This window comes from Ips typographus, linkage group LG6 (assembly GCF_016097725.1).
Source record: "Ips typographus isolate SLU linkage group LG6, UJ_Ityp_2.0, whole genome shotgun sequence".
Lineage (NCBI taxonomy): Eukaryota > Metazoa > Arthropoda > Insecta > Coleoptera > Curculionidae > Ips > Ips typographus.
This window is the reverse complement of record NC_138427.1, coordinates 474,501-499,664: the sequence shown is the minus strand read 5'-3', so window position 1 is coordinate 499,664 and position 25,164 is coordinate 474,501. Positions and strand designations below refer to the sequence as shown.

The window sequence follows — 25,164 nt, the reverse complement described above, 5'->3', positions numbered from 1 at the left end:
TGCAATATTTATAGAAAATGTATTTTTAAAATTTAAGATGGTAGTTACGTCCTTGGGTGGTCATTTTTAGAACTTGAAAATATTTTCCATTTTTCAAGACCAATTTACTTTTTAATTTTTTTTAATAATCTTATTGAGTCACCCGGTACAAGAAGAATGTGTTTGTTCGTAGGTTTGCTTATTGTCAAGAAGCTGTGAACATTTAGTGTCAATTATGTACTCCTATTAGGATAATTAGCCAATCTCGAAAACGGTTGCATTTTGACCTTCGAGTAAAAATAACAAGTATCAGGAGATAACAATATACCCCGTTTGTGCATTAAGCGACCAAGACGGAAGTCGCCATCTTTGTCCCCGACATTCGTCTACTGAGCAATTGAATTTGAAACTTCCAAGTTAGTCGTAAAACAGTTTTGTTTATGCAAAGATTTGTTGTTTTTGTTTGTTTTGCTTTTCGGTCCGTTAAGGTTAATTTTTGCAAACTTAAATAGTTGAATTATTATTGACGAGTAGATTTGTGAATAGTGGGCAACAGCAGTTTGATTATCGTCATCGTCACTGATTTTCTGACAGTGCCAACCTGAAATTTACTGCCGCCATACTGAACGATTTTTGTCTCCCACTTTGGTTGCTATTGCTCCTTCCTGCTATATTTTTTATTCATTGATTTTGACACATGCAATGTTTTAAGCAGGTTTTACACCGCGCTTTGATGTCAAAAAAATTCATGAATTTATTCATGAAGCTGCTGCAAGGACATATTTTATCAGTGTAGAACAAAATTTTATGTCAAATTTACCTTCAAATAATTTTACCGAATAGGACAGGTTCTATTTTTATCAAACTTATTTGATCAAACTTGCCGTTTTCCGTAATGCCAACTGCCAACAGACAAAAACGAAAAAGTGAGAGAGAGCTGCAGAATTCAATACATAAACACAGTATTCAGGATGATTATGAAATTTCAAAATAAAAATATCAAAAATACCAGAAAAACAAGTAGGAATAATCTGTAATTATTACCACCTAAACACTAAATTCACTTGGTTTGGTTGGTCAAACTGTTTTCATTAACAGCTGTGACATAAACGTTTGATAAGTGTATATCAAATCACTTTATGCTCCAAGAAGTTCATGAATTTATTTGAAGCATAAAATTTTACAAAATAAGGGCGTAACCGCACTGAGCGACCAGGTCGCTGCGACTATAAATATAATTATAGCAAATGGTGCAACACGTATTACCGACTGCGACCAATAATGATATTTATGGTCGCAGCGGCCTGGTTGTTGCGACTGGTCGCTCAGTGCGTTTACGTCCTTAGTGTTTCCAATTTCTTTGAATTAAAACTTCTGGTGTAAAACCTGCTTTAAGCCTAGTTTATAAAACAAAATTTAATTTTAGTATCAGTATTAGTACTAGTAATAATATTAGTATTAACTGTAAAAATGAATATTATATATTTCTTCTTCTTCTGCTACGTGTCCATTAATGGATGTTTGCGATCACATTTGTCCACTCTTCCTTATTACGTATACACGGAACATAATTTCGTTTCAGCCTGATGGACATTATACTCTCCCTAACTCCTGTGGAGCATACAATGTTTTATGTTTCACCTAATTCAGCATTGTTTACTGTTTCTGGCATTGAAAAAGTAAGGTATACCTTTACCGGTAAAAGCTCAAAATCCTTTTCCAGGAGCAAAGCGGAGAGGGTGCTAAGAAGGGTTGGGAAACGTAAAGCGGCTACCACCACTGTCTGCTTTGCAACTAGGAATCACAGAACCAGCTTTTCCCATGTTTTTAAAATAACCGATTAAGGAAACACTCACAAAACAGAAAAAAATTACAACCAAAACAATTGTTTCCCTTAGAAACGCAGGTTAGAAATAGGAAATAGGGTTAGGATTCAGAAAAAAAAATTAAACAGGTTGATCTTGATGGATGACATGACAGTATTGACACAACTAAAATCTGACTGGCCCTTTTGCGGTCATTTTGCTTCAAAGAACCTTCATATGCCTGACTTCAGGCTACTTTATCTCAGTTTAGTGTCTATTTTTAGGTTGTCTATGGATAGTCCAGTCAGTCCGTCAAAATGGCAAAAGCTAGACGAAATTTTAAAAAATATAAAAGAAAATGCAGCAAAAACTAACAAAAGTTTATTACCTAAAAAGTCAAGAGCATCCTAGGATAGGGAATACGAAGTTTTTATGGTATGGAAGTATAAAAATGCCATTGCTAATATTAAAAATGGTTTCAGGGCATTATCAGCCCTCGGGTTGTTATGAACACTATTACCTACACCGTTTCCAAGGTATTATTTATTCATAATGTTTAGGTGAAACATAAAAAAATTAAGAATGTTTTGATGGAAATAACTGCCCATTATTGTTCCAAAATGTCTCAACTGCATTTGGAATAATTTGTTTGGGTTATCTATCATAACTTCGTGTTGGTCATAATATTTGGATTCCGCGACCAATTTACCGATTCGGAAAATTTTTGTTCAAGTACATTCTCACTTGCAATGAGAAATGAGCTAAGGCTCTCTCCTCCAAGAAGATTACAAATTGCAATCATGTATGGCCCCAAATACTTTAATTGCGAATATCTCGAGAACCGTTGATCTTAGGGATACCAACTAAGTATACCTTTTGTGTTAATTAAACATTAGATAACAGATATTCGGATTTCAGCTTTACCAGAAAAAATTTAGAGCAATTTTAAAGCAAATCATTTGTTGTAGAGGGCGCCCTCTATAAGCTGGTTTAAAACTGAGTGGATTATCACATTTGGCACCATCGGAAACCTTCGAATACCTAATTTCAGCAATTAAAGAAATAGTTTGTATACAAGAAATAACACGTTTTTATCAGCGCACCGGAAATGGGTAATTTCGTGCGTTGTCACGGAGAAAGTACATTTTCTCGACTCAGAATCAGCCGAGAAATAGACAGTTTTTAGAGTCGTATAATGAAAAATAATAAATGACGTGTTCGAGCAAACTATTGTTTTCATAGTATTGCCGCTCACTGTATTTAAGAATTTTTTTTAGGAGTATAGGGACGTTAAACAGGCAGCGATGCCAAGTTTTTTCGTACGCTTACTATGTCATCATAGTAACTACAGTCGTGACCAACCAAACCATTTATTATCGTAACCACAATGACGAGTACGGCGACCGGTATAAACTGCCACCGGCCGGTTTGTAATATAAACGATGAAGTCAAAGTTCTAGTTTGAACCGGAAGTGTGGCAACGTTTATAAATAGTTTAAATAAAGATACTCCTTATCCCAAATTGGCTTTAAGTGGTGTTGAAATAGGTTCATAGTCAATATAGCACGCTTTTTATTTTTGTTGGTTGGTATTATAACGCACCTTTGCTTGAAAATTAACAATATGTTGTTATCCTTAATGTTTCAGTTATTGGTTAAACGTACAATCGATATCGGAAAAATCCTGTTGAAAGCGGTAACAACCCCAACGTGTAAACATACCTAATCTTGATTTACAATGAATGTGGTAGCAACGTCGTATCACGTACAATAATGATCTTTTGAGTGTACAGATTATATGCCACTATCCTTTTGTTACGTAAATTTCGTATCAATATAAACGGAAATCGTACCTAACCAGCCATTCTGCGCGATTGCTCAGAATCTCGAGAAGCCTCAAGAATTGAATCTCGTTCTTGAGGCTTAAATATGGCGATGTGACCTAACTTACCTTAGTCCAAAAGTGGTTGATGTAGAAGATGATGTCAAGAGTGCAATTTATTTTAACTTTTTCGTCAATTCAAACCAGATTATAATTATTTACCCTAACAAACTTCTCCTAGCCGAATTTTTAAGCAATCCGCTAATTATTAAAAAAATATTGACGAAAAACAACAATAAATTTAACTTTTGACACTGTGTATCTTCTGCATTATCTACTTTTGGATTAAGGTAAGTTAGGCCAGATAGATCTAAGACTCAAAACCACCTACGGTGAATAAACCACCTACTTGAATAAGTACAAAAAAATTGACTTAAGCAAACCAGTTTAAAAAAATAAAAGATGTGATAGAATTACAAACTTATTCAGAGAAATAATAGACAGTTTTCAGAAACGCACAGACAAACGATCGGTAACCAACTTATACGTTAACATAAACGATATTTGACAAATTTCAGAATAGTTTTTGTTCCGGTTTTTTAGATCGATAACCGCTAACATTACGAAACGAGTGCACTGGTAAGCAGGGTTAAGAAAATAACGAAACAACCCTAAATTCTGTGCCTAAACTTACAATTTGGTCCAACGAAAATATTGTTTTGTTTCAATCCTCTGATTCAGATAGTGATCTAGATAATTTTTACTACTGAAAGTTTTAAATCCAAGTTGGAATGAGAATAGGGGGTTTTAGAAAACTTAGTTGAAGAAGAATGTAAAAGGTATATTCGCTTTAAAAAAGGTGATATTCCAAGACTTGCTCAACCACTGAGAATACCCAATAAATTCTCGACAGATATTACACATCAAAGTACAGCCCAAGAAGGACTCTGCATTCTCTTAAGGAGACTATCATACCCAAACAAGCTGATTTGAAACGCTTGTTTGGCAGATCAGCACCAGCTTTATCGAAAATAATTGATAGTAAGTAGTGAACCACACATAATAACTTTAGACATTTATTATCAAACTTGCAATGGCATAATCTGGAAAGGTTTAGACTTTCTGCCGGCGCAGTTTAAGCAAAAGGAGCACCAATTCCAAATTGAGTTGGTTTTATTGATGGTTTTTACCAGTGGTTTGGCAAAATTTTGAAAGTATATCCGCTCATTTGGATGCATCTACATAGGGTTTGTTTGCTACAATTTCCATTAGGAGTATTTGATCATCTTCTTCACTGAATGTTACTCTGCACCTTTTCGGACTGTTTAAGACACTAGTCTTAAAAGAAGTGTGTGTATAAAATAAAGTAGATGTTTTCATTCTTTAATGGCTGTGATTGGTCTATTTCATATCGTACGCTGAAAATTGTCTGTGATTGGTCTATTTCATATCGCACAGTTGCGGAAAGTTTAGGATTCTGTATTCGTTCAACCGTTGGCAATTGCCTACTTATCCGTTCTCTAAACTGTTAAGTAATGAACCAATATCCCTGTAGGAGTAGACAAAAGTTATAGGGCTTCTAAATCCCTAGGAAATATTATTGAATAAATTAGAAGACCATGGCATAGGTAAAAAAATACAAAGTTGATGAAATTTTAATAGAACACCTTGCAAATTTTATAATTAGTTGATAGATCTTTTTCTTCTGATTCCAAAAATATGTAATAATTTGACACTTAGTTGACACGTTTTCGAAAAAGAATATATTTTGAATAAAAAATTGCATCCCTTATTTTGACGCACCCGTGTCGTAAAACTATCACTAAAATTAATAAAAAACTACAGGAATCACTGTATAACGAACGATTTAATTGGTGTATGTGCGTACTCTGGCCTGATGTAGACTTTAGTAGGTTGATAACGTGCCGACCTGAACCGCTCCATCCCAGCTTAACCAGTTCGAGCCGGTTGCATCTTCCAAACACAATAAACCCACGTTTAGCTCACTTATTTTGTCAAGGCTCGTAGCATTCGCTTGCAGTTCGATATTGAACGTGTTGCGGTCTAGAGTGCATCGAATTTGACCGCGTTGTTGCCGGTATTTTGCAAATTTCCGGTGTTTCGATGATGATTTACCGTTGATCGTCAGTGACAAACACTAATCAATCAAAATCGGTGCCCTGTATTTTTCTTTTTTTTTTTCAATTTAATGCTTCAGTGTCCCACACAGGAATGGTCGGTAGTACTATTGTGTCCGGTCCACCTAGCAAAAAATCGCATACAATTATGGTACAAAGCGCCCAACGTATGTCTCCAAATCGACCAATTAGATGACATAAATTGTCGCTCTCGGGCGATTAAACGAACATTTGACGTGTATTTTTGCAATAGTCGCAGCTCGGTAGCTGCAATCTGATACTAACATGCCGAAAAAACCTAAACATAATAGGTTTTTGTTGCTAATTCACACCATGACTCTGGCCGACTGCGATTTTGTAGTCAGGACGCAGTTTTTCCACACTTTGATTGGCGGATCGCTGGCTGAACCGCGTCTGATTGGTCGTCGGGTCAGCATGAAGATCTTTCCGCTTTTGCGCAAAACTCAAACCAAACCGACAATCGGGCAATTAATTAAACGGAAGTCCACGGTGGTCAAGCATCATTTCCGGACCATACCAGTGACGTACGTAATAACTTACTGATAAGAGTTTTGTATTTACTTTTAAACGGTTTCAAATTAAATACAAACATATTTGCTACCATTCAGGGTGATTCACTTTTTAGTGGTATAACTCCAACCATCTATAGCAAAATCTATAGTTTAATTTGCCATATAAGCGAAAAATGCTTCGTTTGAACTTTGAAAAAATTCCATTGTAGACCATGATTCATCTACAGGTTATTCCAAATGTTTCGGAAAAATTCCACTTCTGCAGCTTTCATCTTCATTTTGAACACTTTGTACAAGTAACAACGCCGTTAAAATCTTCTTTTTTTTATAAAGAAGCATTTATCATTTTATATGTATAGTAAACCAAAGTTTTTTTTGTTATAGAAAATGTGATGATTAAATGTCTGCTACATTAGCTCTACAAAATGTGTCTGAAACAATCCAGACAGTGTGCAACTGTTACTTACACACAGACCCTGTATACAGTGAGCGGCAAAGTTACTTCATATAATTATTAAAAAATCAGGTGTTTATTTTTCAAAACATAGCTTGAATCTGTTGATTTTGGCTTTTGATTTTTTGATACAGCGTGGCTAAGTCATGATTAATGCCAACTTTTTTAAATAGAAACCCTTTTTTGTAATTCTATTCAGTTTTCTACAAAGTTATAATTATTTTTTTAAGCTTTCTCGATATATCCACATTGCTGTCGTCGTCCAGCAACCACATAGTAGGTAAGGTAGTCAGTTAAATATTATTTGCCTAGTTCTTCAAATTTTAAGTATTTTACTTAAACTCTGTATTCAAATAATGGAGTGGAAACTAGTAATCACCCGTAAAACATATTGTTACAGGTCAGTTTCTGGGAAGGCGTTAAAGTTAACTAATAGGGTTACATGGAATAATTGAAATAGTCTAGTCTAGCAAAAAGTCTATTTTAAAAAACAAAATCTCTCAGTGGAGGTGTAAAAATACAAAATGAAAAGGCACACAGTCTTCTCCACAACAAATTATTCAACCTTTTTAGCAGACAAAACCCATGTTCAGGAGCTATAAGAGTAAACCCTCTTACTAGAGTACATAACTATTAGGGAATAGTACAAGAACAGTAAGTAAGCTTTACTGATCGATGACAAGGTTTGTATGTGTCTCTAATTTGTCTGAGATCAGTAAAGCTGTTACTGTTCGTAATGCTTACACTATTTTTTGTACGACTTCAGCAAAATCATCCTAATTATTAAATAAAATAAAAATATTCTAAGAAACTTAGAATATTACGTACAAAAAGTCGTACAAAAAGGTGTGTTACAGATTTTCCCTAATAAGTACTCTAGTAAGTAGGTTTACTCTTATAGCTCCTGAAGATGGGTTCTTTATAGGCCTGGAACATATTGAGCGCGCCTTTTGTCTTCTCAAAAGGTTGAATAAAATTTGTTGTGGAGTTTCTTATTTTGTATATTTTAAAAAAGTTGGTCTTAATATCATGACTTATTTTTGGATCACCCTGTATAAATAACACTGATTTCAAAAATGCGCATTTAAAATTAAAATAAAACAACTGATTTTTAAATAATTAGGTTCAAAGACTGCTTTAAAAGATTTGTGATTGGTCAATAATTATGAACTTGTACAAGACGTTTGTTGAAAATTCTAGGTTAGGAAGATACATGCCCAATAGTCATTTTTTTTTTGAGCTTTTAACAATTGATTTTGACCTGACCTAAGTATTTACACAGTATTTAGAAATTCATGGTTTTTTTGTGTTGCCCTGAATACACCGAAGTTTGAAAAACAATTTTCATTTTTTAAGGATTATCCAGTAACACTACCAAAGTTTTCTCAAAAATTTTTTCAGATATTATTCGACATTTTACCCTTTATCTGCTAGATTTTTGAAAACTCGCATTTTGAAAAAATCTCACATGTTTTAATGAAGTTGTCCAATAATCCTATCAGGGATTCTAATTTCCAACATAAATGTTGGAAAATTTTCATTGGACATTTTTGATATTTGCTTACGTTGCGCCCAGTTTCTCCTGAATTTTTATAAATAAAATTGTCTAAATATCATAAGAAGTTGTCTAGAAAACATACCAAATATTCAAGGTTGTCCTTTCCAAAATGAAATTTTGCGTCATATTGAAAACTTATTTATAAATTGCGCAAGTTTCGGTATTTTCCAACGTTTCGTCTTGTAAATCTATCATAGTTCAGAATCTCAAAAAAAAAATCAAAAATAAACCTTTTGTAAATGTTTATCAAGATGTTTATTCTGTATAGATTCTTTGACTAAAACTTCTCGCATATCATCCTTGATGCTAATTGTTAGCGTTAGTAAAAGTTAATTTAAATAATAGAAACAAATCAATTTTGTACGGTAATTACAACTGGCAAGGTTATGAAACTAGTCGCGCAATTTCAGTTGGCATTTATTATAAACAATTTCATGTACCAAAACACGAACCAAAATAGAATTCGCCGGCAGATCGAACTGGTTTAAACCTGCCCAGCTCTAGTTTTGACGACAAACAAGTAGCATTCTATTTGATTTTGCTTTGAATAATAATGATTATAAAATGGTACCGCATGGAACCATCTTAGGATCGTTGCTGTTTTTATTTTATGTTAATGACATAATGAGGGCGGTGAAAGGCTGTAACATGAAATGACTTTCTGATATGCAATGTTGTATTTAGCTTATTATAGTGGCGCTGTGCAAGAGATTTGTTTAAATGTCTTGTTATAATGAGAGAGTGTCACATGATTAGTTATATCTACAGGGTGTTTTAAAACACGTATTACAAACTTATAGGGAAATGCAATAATAAGAGGAAAATATTCTGTTTTTAATTTTTTATCTGTCTGTATTCTTTTCGAGATACCTATAGGGCGTTAAAGTTTTAAACTTTATTTATTTTTTTTGTTTCAACTTTCGTAGATTTTCAGATATTTTTCTCAAATTTTCAACATAGGTTATGTTTTCAGGTTTACATCGTTTAAACTATCTAACAGGTATGAATGTATCGGGGTGATGTTTTCCTAGGGTCCATGTCTCCTTTAACCACCCCGAAATATTTTGTGGTACGCCACTGAAGTCTAATGAAATTTTCGACACTTTCTTGTTCAATTTACAAACTTTTTTGTGAATTTAATTTTTTTCGTATTTGCTTTCGTTTGCAAATTGTTTGCTAAAAAATTAGAAATCTTCACACTACGAATGACAATGATGACAAATTTATAGGGCATACATAATTGGCATCGATATTTATTATATAGAATATGCAATTTTTTTTTTAATTCAGTGGTTGCACTTATTTATATTTATATCTTTTTTATGCTAAATAAATGCTATTTTGAAATGATGGAATGCAAATTAGTTCAATCTATCGTCTTAACGAATGTCAACAAAGTAAATTTTACAATTAGTTGCTTGGTGTAATTGTAATTTAAATTTGTTGCAGCGTCTCGGAGCTGATAAAAGCGACTCAAAACGTCGAACCCGTCTTTAACCCTCAGAATCTGATCGTTCAGAAAGGGTTGGAGGATAGTGGGCCACATAGTCCAGGAAAGAGAGATGAGTCGACGAATGACAGCATCGAAAATGATGTAAGTTGAGGGGTTGAATTCATTCTTAAATATTGCTGAAACCACCTCTTTGGAGTGGTGGTTTAACTTCGAAAAGTCAACTATAAATCTAAGTTGTTCCAAGTTTGAGTAGATATTCCAGTTTTTTTACGCTTTAGCTTAACTTGTTTAAGTCCAGTGGTGAGATTACCTTGAATTACAATTAAATTTAGCCTTTTTAGAATGTTTACTAACAGATTGCTCAAATTGACTCTGACATAAAATACTGAAGTTAATGAACAAGGACTTTTTCAAAAATGCACTTTGTAGGAGTTAAGGGTTGAAATTTTCCTTAAATACAATTATTAAGTTTACCCTTTTTAAAGTGGAAACTCGCAAATTGTTCATAACTGACTGAAGAAGAATGCGTCCGCTTCAACATATCACTTAACAAAAAAGCGGCGTTTTTCCAAAATGCACTTGCTGTTCCAGTTTTGTGCTCTTTAACTAAACTTTGTAGGTTTTGAGCGTTGTAACTACCAATAAATACATTTGCATCCACTATTTTTACAATGTTGGCTCGCAAAGTGTCCAAAACTGACAAAAATTGCACTTTATTTCCTAGTTTTTTGTGGTTGAATAGAATTATTAAATTCACCATTTTTAGAATATTGACATGCAAACTTCAAAGTTGAGTATGCTTTCACACCAAAGTAGCATGCGACTTGCAACATATTTCCTGCAAGCAGAAAGGGCATTGCAAATGGCGTCTTCCGGATTTACTTTCATACCATATGCTATGGCGCTAGACGCACGGCTTCATTTATCAGCAGGCATTTTTAGGAAAATAATAATCATATTCAAAAGAACTTGATGAGCTTATGAAACCGTCGATGCAGTTATATAGGATTTATCTCCAAATAAAATTAAATGTTTAAATTGTTTAAGCCATTACACCTTAAAGTCCCAGTCTTAGTATGTGGCCAAAATACTCCAGCTTCCGTTTTTTTTTACTGTAAAGACGACTTCCTTCTCTTTCCCCTAGTGTCTGCATGACTTCCATGTTGGTGATGTGTTCCGTCCAGGATATTTTCAAAATACGCCGATATGTCCACATTTTGAAGGATTCCAATCTTTTTAAAGTGGCCTCAGTTGTGGTCCAAGTATTTCTGATGCCTGGTCCCATTTTGCGTTTACTGTGGTTCCGAGATATGTGTATGTTTCCGCTTGATCTATGTCCTGACCGTTTATCGTTAGACGCACTGGAGGATGCTGACTTTTGCTAATAAGTTTTGTTTTTGATATATTCAGGGAGTGTCCATATTCTTCACTTGCTATGTATATGTTTTGCATAATATTTTGTAGCTCTTCATTGTTATTTGCTATAATTACTGCGTCGTCGGCATATCTAATGTTGCTTGTCCATTGATTTTGATGCCATTTGATAATTCCGCCAGGGCTTTTCCAAAGATTTCTTCAGAGTATAGGTTGAATAAGAGAGGTGACAGAATGCACTCCTGTCGCACTCCCTTTCTAGAGCGAATTGCCTATTTTTATTTTTGCAGTTTGACTCCAATACTTATTAGCAATAATACAAATATCTTTTCCGTCAATGCCAGTGTTCCGAAGCACCTCGATGAGCTTTTCGTGCTTGACATTGTCAAAAGCCTTGGAGAAATAGGTAAAGCACAGGTGTACGTCTTTGTCTGTATTGTCTTCTACCATGTCAACTATATTCGGGAATTATAGAGGTGGTTTCCCCTTGCCTTCCTCATCGCAGTCTTGTAGCCGATTGAGCCATTCTGACTTCGCCTGCAAGTTTCTGAGTGTGAGCCGGTTCTTTCGCCTCACTTCAGTTCTGACGCAGCTGCTTCCCCACGTAAGTGCTAGTTTTGGTCCGCCCCGGATATTGTAATTCCCCAGCACCACCCATATCTGGGAGGCATTCCCCTATCCGCCACCTGGGGAGGCGCCCAATGGAGGAGTAGCAACCCCACACGTGTTTTATACAATATTTTATTACAATTAAAAAGTGTTTAAATCGTTGCTAAGCGTTTAATAATTGACTAATAATAGGGCGAAATTTAATAAAAAATAAAAAATCAGCAATATTGGACTTTGACAAACTGTTAAGAGAAGGCTTCTATAAATGGTCATTCGACGGTTTAGTTTTGGAAAATCCTCTAAAGTGACATTTCCAAGTTGGACAACTTGTCTTAAGTTTAAGGCGAAACCAACATGAGTAATGTAAAATTTTCAGACGTACAACGCCAATCAGCTCACTCAGTTCTCCAGTCCGGACGAAACGTCTCGCTGGCTGACCATCCACCGTTTCGAGAAATACCTAGACGTGTTCTCCCGTTTTTCTGGCTCCGATATGTTGCGTATGTCCAGGGAAGACCTGATGCAAATTTGCGGTCAGGCCGACGGCATTCGATTGCATAACGCGTTGCATTTAAAGTAAATATCCGAGATTTGATTAATTTAACTTCCAACACTTTGTCAAATGAGAGGAAAGAACACCCAGCCTTCTCCACAAAAATATTTATTATCACCTAAATGTTAGAGGGGGGGGGCGCTCAACTAGTTTCGGGCACATAAGTTCCCATCCGGTCCCATCATCAGGTAAGTCTAACAAGATTGTTTAAATTAACGTTAACATACCTTAAAAAACCCTAAGAGGATGGCGGCTATCTTTATAGACGGGTGGAGATAGCGAGACCCCTAAAGCTGTAAAAAGTTTTTCTTAAGGATATGGTTGACAATAATAGAGTATTTACATTTATCTGGAGAAAAAAACGCACTAAAACTATGGCCGTAATAGACAATTAATATCAATTAAGAAAGAAAGGAAAGTATTATTGCTGTGGGTCGGGGCGACCTTTAAAGTTTAGTAGGGCGAATATAAGCATATTTAAATTTTATCAGGTCACACGATGTCGAGCACGGGAGATAAGAACAGATTGAACCAAAATGGACGCTGTTTCTAAAGAATTCAAACCATGTAAAACGGCCGAGCGACCAATCCGTTATTATGGATGGCGGGGGAACATGACGTTGAACTCAGTTAGCTGGAGTAGTTATAGGTGGCGTTGAGAAATTATTAACAAACTTTCAACTGTCAAACTACAACTTAATGGCCGCATTCATAAGAACACATTGATTAGCAATCGATAGACAATTTTCTTACTAATGCACCTAAATAAAGCGATTATTGATCGAAAAATGTATTATATTTATTATTAAACATTACTTAAACGTTATTTTCCCCATCGAATTGAAAATCCGATTTTTCGATTGCTAATCGATTTGTTCTTATAAATATGGCCAATGACATCGGCAAACCAAAAGCTACATAATGACAATTCAAATGTCAATAATGTCAAACCATACGGTGGATCAAGAGAGGGAAAGTACATAAGTAAACATTGTCTTAGTCTCAGTAATTACAATAATATGATGATAATTCAGTCAAAATCAATAAGAGAGACGGGTAGGGTTGTTGTTGAATTTGTCTGCCTCCCTAGTGTGTTTGCGGACACGAATAGCAAACCTGTTTGACCAACATAGTGCATTAGGAGTTTATAAACTCCAGATCTGTGAAGTATGGGGGTATTTTTGTTGTCAATTAACATCCAAAATTCGAAAATTTTAAAGAATTTTTCTTTGTTTTGTTTGTGAATGTCTGATCAGTTTGTACCTCATCAATCAAGAAGTGCATAAAGAAAAAGTAGTCGAAGTCTAGACGATGGTTACTATTATTAGTATGACGTTTATGTCTTGCGTTTCTGAAATTCTAACCTTATTTCTATTTTCTAATTTGAATTTTGAGACAATTGTGAATGATGTTATTTGTATACTTCTTGCAGTGCACTTGCCATTAACAGTACAAATGCACTGCATGTTATGTGAATGTTACTTAACTCTAAAAACACTACCCTCACACTTTACAGATCTGGAGTTTATGAACTCTCCCGCTGCACACCACAGTGCAATGCACCATATATTGGTCAAACGGGTAGAAGGTTTGCTATTCGTGCCCACGAACACACTAGAGAGACAGACAAACTCAACAACAACCCTAACCTCCACAAAAGTTTTATTAAGTCTAATTTTGCTATACACCTTAACATGAACAATCATTCTTTTAATATTGAACAGGGTTTTGCACTTCTGCGGAAAGGGCAATTTTATGAACCTCCCCGAACGGTGAACACGTCTGTTCTCGCCTTTCACGTCACATATCTTGCCTTTATACCATATACAACAACAACCCGTTTTTCTCTCTTAGTGATTTTGACTGAATTATCATCATTGTAATTACTTAGACTAAGACAATGTTTACTTATGTACTTTCCCTCTCTTGATCGACCGTACGGTTTGACATTATTAACATTTGAATTCTCGTTATGTCGCTTTTGCTTCCCGATATCATTGAGTTGTAGCTTGACAGTTGAAACTTTGTTATTAATTTCTCAGCGCCACCTATAACTACTCCAGCTGAGTTCCACGTCATGTTCTCCTGCCATCCATAATAACGGATTGGTTGCTTTCTTGATTGATTGATTGATTTGAATTCTTTAGCTACAGCGTCTATTTGGTTTCAATTTGTTCTAATCTCCCGTGCACGACATTATGCGACCTGATAAAATTTAAATATGCTTATATTCACCTTATTAAATTTTAAGGGTCGCGCCGACCCAAAGCAATAATACTTTCTTAATTGATATTAATTGCCTATTATGGTCATAGCTTTCTCCAGATAAATGTAAGTACTCTATTCTTGTCAGCCATTTCCTTAAGAAAAACTTTTTACAGGTTTATTGTTACCTCTAAATGATTATGTGCTAATGTGTGTTCAATAAATTGGGTCTCGCTATCTCCCCCCTCCTATAAAGATAGCCGCCATCCTCTTAGGGTTTTTTAAGCTATGTTAAGGTTTATTTAAGCGATCTTTCTTAGACTTTTAAATCTTTCAGCTCCTGATAATGGGAACTTATGTGCCCAAAACTAGTTGCGCCCCCCCCCCCCTCTAACATTTAGGAGATAATAAATATTTTTGTGAAGAAGGCTGTGTGTTCTTTCCTCTCATTTAACGCTTTCACTTCCACTTTGAGAACATGGACTTCTACTTTGAAAACTTTTTTTTTTGTTTCTAGGCCCATAGCACCCAAACTAAAACTCTACGTTTGCCGAGAAAACGCTCTAATTTTCAACGCAGTTTTCCTCCAATCGCACAGCCACACCGAATTGGTGCAACAGCTTTGCTCCATGGTGGCCCTCAATCCGGACCAAGTCAAAGCAGTCTACATGGAAGGACCGCAATCGATCCACATACAAATCAGCGACGAGGTTTTGCGACACGTCGAGGAAGACAGCATGTTTTCATTGAGCGTTCTCCAGGAGAACGGTTCCCATATATTTCTGCTACGAAAAAAGGCCAAACATTGATAAAACAGAGTGCCGATGTGAAAAAACTTTACTTTTTTCTAGAACCAATGAACAAGAACACAGTCTTCTTCACAAATTTTTATTGTACAGAAGACTGTGTGTTCTTTTTAATTTAATTTTCATACACCTCCACTGCGATACAATAGATTTCTACTTGTCTTGTCTTGATTTCTACTTTATATTTAAAGGAATTTTGTTTTTTATGTTTTTTGCATCGGCAAAGTCGACAAACTCGAGCATTCCCTTACAAATTAGAGTAAAAACAATGTAAAAAATCTGACTAGGCTTATGCTGAAACGGTCTTTAATTTTTAACAAAGTAAGTTTTTTTGAAACCGCTAAGGCATTCACGTTGTAACTCAATGTCTTTGGTCCTTTGATTGCTTTACGAAATATTAAATATTTGCGAGCTGGCTAGAAGACTTGGCTTGCATTGAGAGTTCTGAATTGTCGAACCCTATTTTTTCAGGGCAAAGTATAATCGTAAGTGTCCAGTCTTGTAGTGAGTCATAACCTCTGACTTCCGACTTGACATCTCTTGACTACGGTGTTATGGAACCGTTCTACGTTCCACGTGACTTTGTTAGCTTACACTCGACTCGCGAATTCAGCTTTACACGGGAAATTTGGAAATCAGTTCTTAGTGATCTTGCCTCCAGAGTCCAGTTCTCCAGGACTAGCCACTTGTCTAAAACCTAGAGATGGCTCAAGGTAATTTTCTCTATGAAGAATTTACGGAAAACAATGAAACAAAAAGTATGACTTTGCCACAATTCAGGGCAGAATTTTGGACGAGTGGTCTCGGCCAAAACCGACGCCAAATCTTCGCAAACCGAAAAAATGTCAGATTTTCATGTAAAACAACTTTTCCACCTAAAAATGCTTGAAAATTACATTTATATCGATGTTGCCAGAGTCAAAACTCTTGATTCAGTCATTTTGGCAATGTCGAAAAACTTAAGAAGCGTTTATTTCGTGTGGTTGGAAACACGTGGGCCACTTTGACGAACTGAACTGAATTGGCTGTGAAGTTCAATGACAGTCATAAAAATGTCAAATAGTCGGGACTTTTTAACGAATCACAAATTGCTATTCATATAGCTCTATAGTGTTAAATTTAGCGGTTGTGATGTTTTTTTTATTTAACTTCTTAAACTGTTATAAAATTTGACAGTTAAGACACAACAAGACAGTCAATAACACTTCACAGTGTGCCTCGCCATTTCGAAACGAATCAACAAATTTTAATGCGGTTTAGACTGTCATTGGGCTTGGTTTATTGGCTTTTTACTGATGTAAAAAACTTTTGCTTTACACTCTAGCTGCCTTATACAGAGTGTGAAAGAAGTGCGTGCAAAATAGTGAAATTTTGAAGTAGTCCCCAATTGACCAATAATTTTTTTTGGTTTTGTTTTAACATAAGGAAGTGTTATTTAGGTGAATATCTCGGGACATTTTTGGGCGTTTTCCAATTAACGTCCCATATCTTAAGAAATAATGATTTATCTGAAAAAGACGACATTACAGTGCTGAAGCTCGAATTAAGTTATGGCATCAGCTTTTTATGTGTCAATTTAGTTGGGTGTAGATCCAATATTATCTGTTACATAATTTGTAGAGCAACCTCATGACCAAAAAGACCATACCAGGTGTCCAGCACAAATTCTTTGCACAAGTTGTTCTTCCACTTTAACTGCCTCTAAACACCCTGTATGGTTCTATCGGTCAAGGGAGTTGACTTAAAATTATGCAACACATAATATGGAACCTACACTTGACTTAAAATGACAGTTCAAAGCTACTGTCTTAATCCGAAATTGAGCACTGCTATATCGCATTTTTTCAATCAACCAAAAGCCAATAAATTAAGCTCAATGATAGTCCAAACCGCATTAAAATCTGTCGTTTCGTTTAGAAATGGCAAGATTTTAAAAATAACCCAAAAAAAAAATCACTGTCCCGGTTGAGGTGGCGCACAGTTTATAAAAACTTATTCAGCAGTGAGGTAAAACTATAAAATGCAGAAAAGCTGTACCTTGTACACTCAATAGGCTATAGTGTACTAGTGTATTTGTGTACACCTCAATAGAGCTCCAAATTTGACATTTGTGAGGCACAAGCGCTAACATACAGCTGGAATACGCAGATTATTAGTTGTGCAAATTGTATTTATAGCTCCATAGACCTAAATTTATCATTTGTGATATTAATAGACACTTGATATGTTTTTTACGTCACCTGACGGCTGTGAGAATTCACGCAGCTATGACACGAAATTTCCAATTCGAAATATTTCTACCGCTTGTGTCATCGTATTTATAGTTCTATGGAGCGAAATTTGACAGTTGTGACCTTAAGTGACGTAAGAATCAAAGTGTTTATTAACGTCAGAACTGTCAAATTTGGCCTCATGGAACTGTAAACACAACTTACATCGCAATTCGTCAAAGAAAAACATCTATTTAGCATTTTATATTTTCAGGTCACTGGTGAGTGAGTTTTCACCTGTCACGTGACCTAAGAATAGTAGACAAATTTTCCTTAACGTCAGAACTGACAAATTTGGCTCCATGGAGCTGTAAAGACTACTCACAGTGTAGTTCGTCCAAGAAACCCATCTACTTGACATTTTATAATCTCCAAATAGCCAATTCTATTGTTTGAATTGTTACTTTTGATGTGCATTTATTAGCCGTTTTTTCATTATTTTTTTTAAATTCTTTAATTTCTTTTGGCATTTTATCCAAAAATAATTTTTCTGAAATTTTTTTTATCTTTACTAAACTTGTATTTTGATGTACGAGGTTTGGCTATTAAATAACCAGACTGCATATGAACAAGAGGTTTCTTTCCCTTCAGTGTACTCCCGTCGCCACACACCGTTTTATTAGTTTTTTTCACTTGTTTTGTGAGAGAACTTAGGAACTCTGCCGATTTTTGTTTCACCTCTTCGTTTGACACAAACCGGGTATCTTTTAAAGCAAACTTGATCTTCGGAAACAAGAAAAAATGACATGGAGCTAAATCTGGTAAACACGGCGCGTGTCCAAGCACTGCAGTGCCTCTAGCGGCTAATTAACGCTTCACAGACAGCAGGCAGGCGAATTGTCCTGGTGCAATTTCCACGACTTGTTTTTCCACAACTTCAAACCAAACCACCGTTTCTTACAAAATCGCTCTCGTATTGTTGCCAAAAAAAATAATAAGGTTAGTTTACAGTTTGACCTTCTGGAACTCATTGACAATCATCACGATACCATTGATGTCGAAAAAAATGATAGAATGGGCTTAAATTTTGAATTAGACATCCTTGCTTTTTTCCAGAGCATAGATCCGCTTAGTTTGAACGTTGTACTGGAATATCCAGGTTTCATCGCAATTGATGTTTTCCATCAATTTAGGCCCTTTATTTAACCTATCAAGAAAATCTGAGGAGCAGATCTGTTGACGACCGAGCTATTGTTCGGGGTCATATTATATTTTGAGACAACTTTGCACAGACTTTCTTCATGTACATTTTTCTGCCCCTTTCTTTATTATACAGATTGAGCAATCATCTACTAGAGCGACAAAAACGTATTTTCGTACTGGCGTAGCAGACACTACACGCTAACCAACGCGGCATTCTTCTTTACGCGCAGTCTTGTTTTTTAATACCCAGACCTCGTATTTTTATATACATATATCAACAACTGTTATCTGATCTAACTCCGCTTGACTAAGGCCAGTTTTCACCACCGGCGTTTATAAATTTTCAACTACCCTTAACCTTCCTAGAGTGTGTGTCACCAAAACGTTAACCTAGATTGTACGTTAACTAGAACTAAAATACTAACTGGCCGTTTTTAAAGCCGTTTTGAAAATTAACCTCATTTTCCTTATTCAAAAAAAGGTTGTTTCTGAAGTTGGATAATGCTGTTGCATTATATTGTTGTATTGAAATTTGGAAGATGATCGATGATAGGTTTTATTGTTAGGCATACCAGGTGGATATAAGAGAAAAACTACTACATTACAAGTAATTCTGAATCCCTAATCTTGGAAAGTTAACTTTAGTTGACTTTTACACTATACAAATTTCATTACTACTACTACTCCGTAGCACAACAACCCAGGGTGGGTCTTGGCTGCCTTGACTATCTGCCTCCACCTGGAACGGTCGTGGGTCATCTCCCTTTATTCTTGCTACACCAAGATCCTTAATGATGTTATCTCTCCATCTGAGCCTGGGTCTTTTTTCTATTGGTGCCCCCTTCCTCCTTCCATACCCGTTTTAATAGGCGATCGTTCTATCCATCTTAGTCTGCCGGACTTTATCTCCTGAATGATGTCGGGGTTTTGATATATTTGGGCAAGCTCAGCATTGCTTCTCATCTTATAATGGCCAGTTTCAGGGTCTTGAACGGGACCATATATCATGCGCAGGATCTTTCTCTCAAACCTTCTTAGGAGCTCTGTGTCGTGAACTGTCAGTGTCCATGTTTCACTGGCGTATGTTGCTACTGGTCGTATCGTTGTTTGATAGATTCCGGAAGAAAATTTCATTAACTTGTAATAATTTGATCTTGTCGTTTAGTCAATATTCCTTCTGACAGGTTTTTCCATTAAAGCGTCTGCCATTTTAATCCAATCTTTATTTTTTACGCTCTCATAGCGTGTGTTTTCTAGTGTTTTTCTATCAATCCTACCAATCTGGTTCTCTCAGATGGTTGGTAAGAAATAATTAATTTTTTTGAGAGAGAGCAGTTGTTTCATTCGTCATCGCAATCCAGAAATCCGAAATTTACCGACAATCTAAACACAAATTTACAAATAAAACGCAAAAAGAGGCTTTTGTTTTTTGAGTTTATATTATACTCTGTCATTATTTTCTGGCCTGATAACATTGCTAATATTTCCAATTTGACAAAATTCCGTTTAACGAAATGCTTTGAAAAAACGCGTGGCTAACCGAGTTTAAGTACTGCATTTAAAGTAAACTGAATTTTTTTAAACTGCGTTTTGTTTGTTTTTGGTGAAAACCGGCCTAAGACGTCACAAAATTGATGTGGTTTATACAATTTCTTATCTCACTGTCAACTAGGCTTTGTTTTTTTTCATTCTGGTTTTTATAAAATCAAAGATTTATTTTGTCATCATCCTGCTCCATGTGGTCTAGGGTCTCCGTCTTCCTGCAGTCTGACGAGACCACAGTTAAGATTTTTACACTCTAAAAGAAATCGATAGATTGTTCGTAGTGGCAAAGTGTGGCTACGTTTTATGACCTTTGTAGTTACCCGATTTGACGACACTTGACTTATACGCGACAAAACTTGTATTTCAACGTATTTGCGGGTTTTTATTTAAAACGAATTTAGTTGAATTTGACAATAATAAAAAATCATTTACGAATTAATTGACTTAGTTATCTGGTTATGGTTAAAGTGCAAAATTACGCAAATCGACAAGAACAAAGAAAGGAAAAGAGTCTCCGGCAGACCCCATTCCCTCAAAGCATCCTTCCAATGTTGCCAACTCGTTTCGCCAACACTGTAGTCTTCCATGCTTCTCTGTTCTCTAGTGAAATATATGTGTATGATTTTGCACTTTTACCGTTCAAAGTTCTACATATCGTTAAATGGGAACTTTTCATTATTATTCTACTAACATGCTAATTGTATCCATATGTGCGTTTTTTTTAACGCGCAACATAGGATTTTACGTGTTAAATTTTTAAGCACATGTCAGACCATGTTATTTTAGAACTACAAGTATAAAACTTGACGGGTGGCTGTTTCGTACCCTGAAGCTTAAGCAAGTTTACCAATTGGGCCTAAAAAGTGATTATAAACTTGCAAAAATCATCTTTTTTCGAAAAGATTTTATCTTTCCATACTCCCTGTATGTATGCTAGGTGCTTGTTGTTTTTGATACTGGCACGGCAGGTAGCAGGTAAAATTTGGCGTAGAAAGTAAAACAGGGTGATCATTAACTTTATATCAAGAAAGTTAAGAACAAAAGAAGTATTTTTATAAGTGAATTGTTCAAAGTGACCTCAGTTTGAAGCCAAACAGTATTCCAAACAATCATAAAATGCCCTTTTGACGTTCAAAAGATGTCGGGCCATGATGCAGTCAAAATATGTCACTCTACCTGCTACCTGCCCTGTCGATATCAAAAACAAAAAAGAACATTGCATACAGGGAGTATAAAACGATAAAATCTTTTCGAAAAAAAAAATGATTTTTTGCCAATTTTTAATTACTTTTTAGACCAAATTGGTAAACTTACTTAAGCTTCAGGGTACTAAAGACACACCCATCAAGTTTAAGACCTGCAGTTCCAAAATAACATGGTCTAACATGGGCCTAAAAATTTAACACGTAAAATCCTATGTTGCGCGTTAAAAAAAACGCACTGTTCAGGGTGGTTAAACGGGAACTGCTTTGGTCGATTATGGAAGAAATCGAAGTAAGAAAAATCTGAAAGTTTAACGGTGCACCATTTTCTAGGGATCAAGTATGAAACTATTCCTTCATTTGGTCGATTGACAGTTGACAGACAAATAAGGTATTTTTAGAAAAAATTAAGTAATTAGGCAGTGATGTCAGATATCTTAAAATTAACTTTCCATAGCTCAAATTGTTCTGAATATCTTACTATAATCGATAATCGTGCTTTTTTTACAAATACTAATTTGATTTTATTTTCCTAAGTAATAATGGACTAACCAAATAGAATAAACTACACATTAAGTTCTTTATTTATTCCATTATTTCTATTCTAAGCTAAAAAATTGTTTGAAAAAAAAATCGTGAAAATTGTGAATTTTGTAGTTTTCAAGCTTATAGTTCACAGATTTGTACAGAGAAGGTTGTTTTCTCATAAAGTCTTAACAGAACAGAAAATAGTTACACATTTAACTCACTAAACAATTGTGTGCCTTTCTCATCAACTTAACGTTTTTACCTGAAATTTTTGCTCAGGTTTAGCACCTTGGCATTGATTTAAATAATTTTGATTCATCCCATAACTTTATGAATCAAATCGTAGGCGGCCATCCCAAAAAATAAGCTTTTCGATCAACCACAGCAGAATGATCCCTTTCTATAAATAATTTTACTAATAACTTCTCTTTTTAAAATTGAAATATCTTTAAAAAAATAAAATTATTAACAAAACAAATAAATATAACCTCAAACAGGAATCAGTTGTTTAAGTAGACAACCCCCATAGATTTAGATGGGTTCCGAAATGTTCAGATCTTTCCTTTAACCTTTTTCGTAACCGCAGGATGCAGTTTCCGGAGAACGACCCTGTATACATATAATTTTTTATTTACACGGTGTCTCACAGTAAAGCAGTATATATCTTAATTTGGACACTGCATGTTTTCGGCTCATTTAGAGCAGCTTTATTGAAATTTAATTATAAACCATTACTCCCGAACATGTTACTTTATTAATCGCACATCAGGCTCATCAGGTAAGCGAACACTATACAGTGTGTCCATTTTGAGATATTAAATCTATTTTTGCTTTGAGGCGCTCTGTATGTGCAGCCATTTTATACAGTACAAATCGGAATGTCGTGTATACGTGTGCGATAGCCCCAATTCCATTTTAAATGCGCGTCATAGTTTGTCTAGATTTTAACCTAGTTTTAGTGTGTGTTGTACAGGGTGTCCCAATAAACCGCGCTCCAAATCATCTCTAACCAAAAAAGTCACCAAAATAAATGTGACCACAAAATATTGTTAAAAAAAATTATTTTCAGGTCTTGACCGCTATGGAACGGGTTTGCTACAATATAAAAAAAAATTTAAAAATGTTAAATAAGAAGATGAAATGTCATAAACGTAATTTTTTGTTTTCCATTAACAACTTTGCTATTTAATCATTGTTTTGATAGAAATTGACTATCTCAAAAATGACGAATTGCAAAGATTCGGATTTTGATCGGTAGTGTAAGATTTAGCGCTTTGATCTTTCATTAATATACAGGGTGTCCCATAAGTAATGGTAAATAATTTAATGGCGTATTTATTGGGTTAAAATAATACGATTTAGAATTTACCTTAGCAGAAACAGAAATACAGGTGGTCAAAGTTATCTTTTTAAAATGCACTTTTTCGAATAACTCACGATCCACTTGAAGTTTTTTGCTAAAATTAGGTATTAGAAGTTTTCTGAGGGTGTCAAGTTAAGTTAACTCACTTTTAAGCCAGCTTATAGAGGGCGCCATCTACAATAATTGATTTGCTTTAAAATCGCTCTAACTTTTTTCTGGTAAACCAAAATAACAACTGACATCCGTGTATATGTTATCCAATATTTGGTATACAGAAAAGATAGGTTACATAGGTAGGTAGGTGTTTATACATAGTTGGTATCCCTAAGATCAACCGTTTCCAAGATATTTGCAATTAAAGTATTCGGTGCCATACATGCATTGCAATTTGTCATCTTCTTGGAGGATGGAACTCCTCCAAGCTCATTTCTCATTGCAAGTGAGAAATAACTTGAACCAGCACAAGGTTCAAATTTTAATCCTCAAGATTTTTGTGTATGGATGGGTACACTTGAAGACTTTTGTGTATGAATAAATGATAGATAACCGAAGCAAATTATTGAATCAACTCAAAATGCTGTTAAGACAGTTTGGAACCATAATAGGCAGTTATTTCAACCAAAATTTTCTTAAATGCTTCGAGCCCAATACTTTAAATGCAAATATCTCGAGAACCGGTGATTTTAGGGATACTCACTAGGTATATCTTTTTTGGATAGAAGATATTCGGGTTCCAGTTGTCACTTGGCTACACCAGAAAAAAGTTATGTCAATTTTAAAGCATCACATTTGCTGCAGGTGACCTCTACGCTGTGGCTTAAAACTGAGGTGAAAATCAAATTGGTTATCCTCAAAACCCCCGAATGTCTAATTTTACCAAAAAATTTCAAGTTGTTCGTCACTTATTTAAAAAAGACCATTAAAAAAAAATAACTTTAACCCCCTATCTTTCTGTTTGCGTTGACAAATCGTCTGAGATCAGTTCTGCTAAATCGAATTATTTTGATCCCAGAAAGCCGCCATTAAATTATTTACCATTACTTATGGCACACCCTATATAGTATGACGAAGGAGACAGAGATTTGCAATTTTAAATAGCGATCAAACAACAAATTTTTGTTGAGTTAGACAAGATTCTAGAGATCTGTAAATGACTTCCAGTAATTTATTACGATTTTTTTTTCTCGAAGTTTAACGATGAATAATTTCCGACAAACAGCCGCATGTACGGCTTATTGGGACACCCTGTACAAAATGACCCAGACAAAAACATCGGTTTTAAATAAGCCATATTATAGCATAAAATAAAAAAATATTGAAAGTTTTGTGTTTTTGTTTTTTCTATTTCCATTTTTTCTTTTATACTTCACCGCCACTTTTTATCCTTCTGACATTTGCCGAGTGGTTGCCACGCAAATGTAGCTACAAGCGTTCTTACCCCAGACAAGGCGGCTTATTAACCACGCTCAAACCACTAAACTAGGGACTAGGACTGTACAGGTCTACAGAAACCCAAAGGCTGCCAACTGGGACCTCTTTAGGGAGGAACTAGACGCCCGCTGTCGGGACATACTAGCACTAACGAGGTTGACTTAGCCGTCAACCACAAGACAGAAGGCGCCATTGAAGCATTCCACATTAGCTTCCCCATAAGGGGTAAACCTCGGGATGCAAAAAACCCGTGGTGGAATAACACCCTGGAAAAACAGGGCAAAAAGGTCCGCGGGCTTCTTAGGAAAGCCGAGAGGACCAAGCGCCCAGGCCACTGGGAGGCTTTTCATGCTTCCCAAAGAGATATTATAAGCTCTCGCTTCGCAGCGCAAAA

At 35.4% G+C, this 25,164-nt stretch overlaps 2 protein-coding genes and 1 long non-coding RNA gene across 6 annotated transcripts in view; 2 read left to right on the top strand and 1 right to left on the bottom strand.

Annotated features, from left to right (window-relative positions):
• Positions 1 to 24,664, top strand: part of gem (transcription factor CP2 like gemini) — a 47,383-nt gene extending 22,719 nt beyond the window's left edge. For 2 of the 4 annotated variants that reach the window (XM_081982636.1, XM_081982639.1), the window contains exons 8-10: positions 9,738 to 9,882; positions 12,101 to 12,300; positions 15,000 to 24,664. In XM_081982636.1, the coding sequence (XP_081838762.1) occupies positions 9,738 to 9,882; positions 12,101 to 12,300; positions 15,000 to 15,291 (637 nt within the window). In that variant the 3' untranslated portion in view covers positions 15,292 to 24,664. The remainder of the gene's footprint in view (positions 1 to 9,737; positions 9,883 to 12,100; positions 12,301 to 14,999) is intronic. The other 2 variants (XR_014178736.1, XM_081982637.1) reach the window with 2 other exon arrangements.
• Positions 1 to 25,164, bottom strand: part of LOC145731064 (odorant receptor 67c-like) — a 179,942-nt gene that overhangs the window by 1,121 nt on the left and 153,657 nt on the right. The gene's annotated exons all lie outside the window — the stretch shown is intronic.
• Positions 9,893 to 11,884, top strand: LOC145731081 (uncharacterized). The gene is made up of 2 exons (XR_014178741.1): positions 9,893 to 11,534; positions 11,590 to 11,884. It is a non-coding gene; the product is annotated as an uncharacterized LOC145731081 (long non-coding RNA).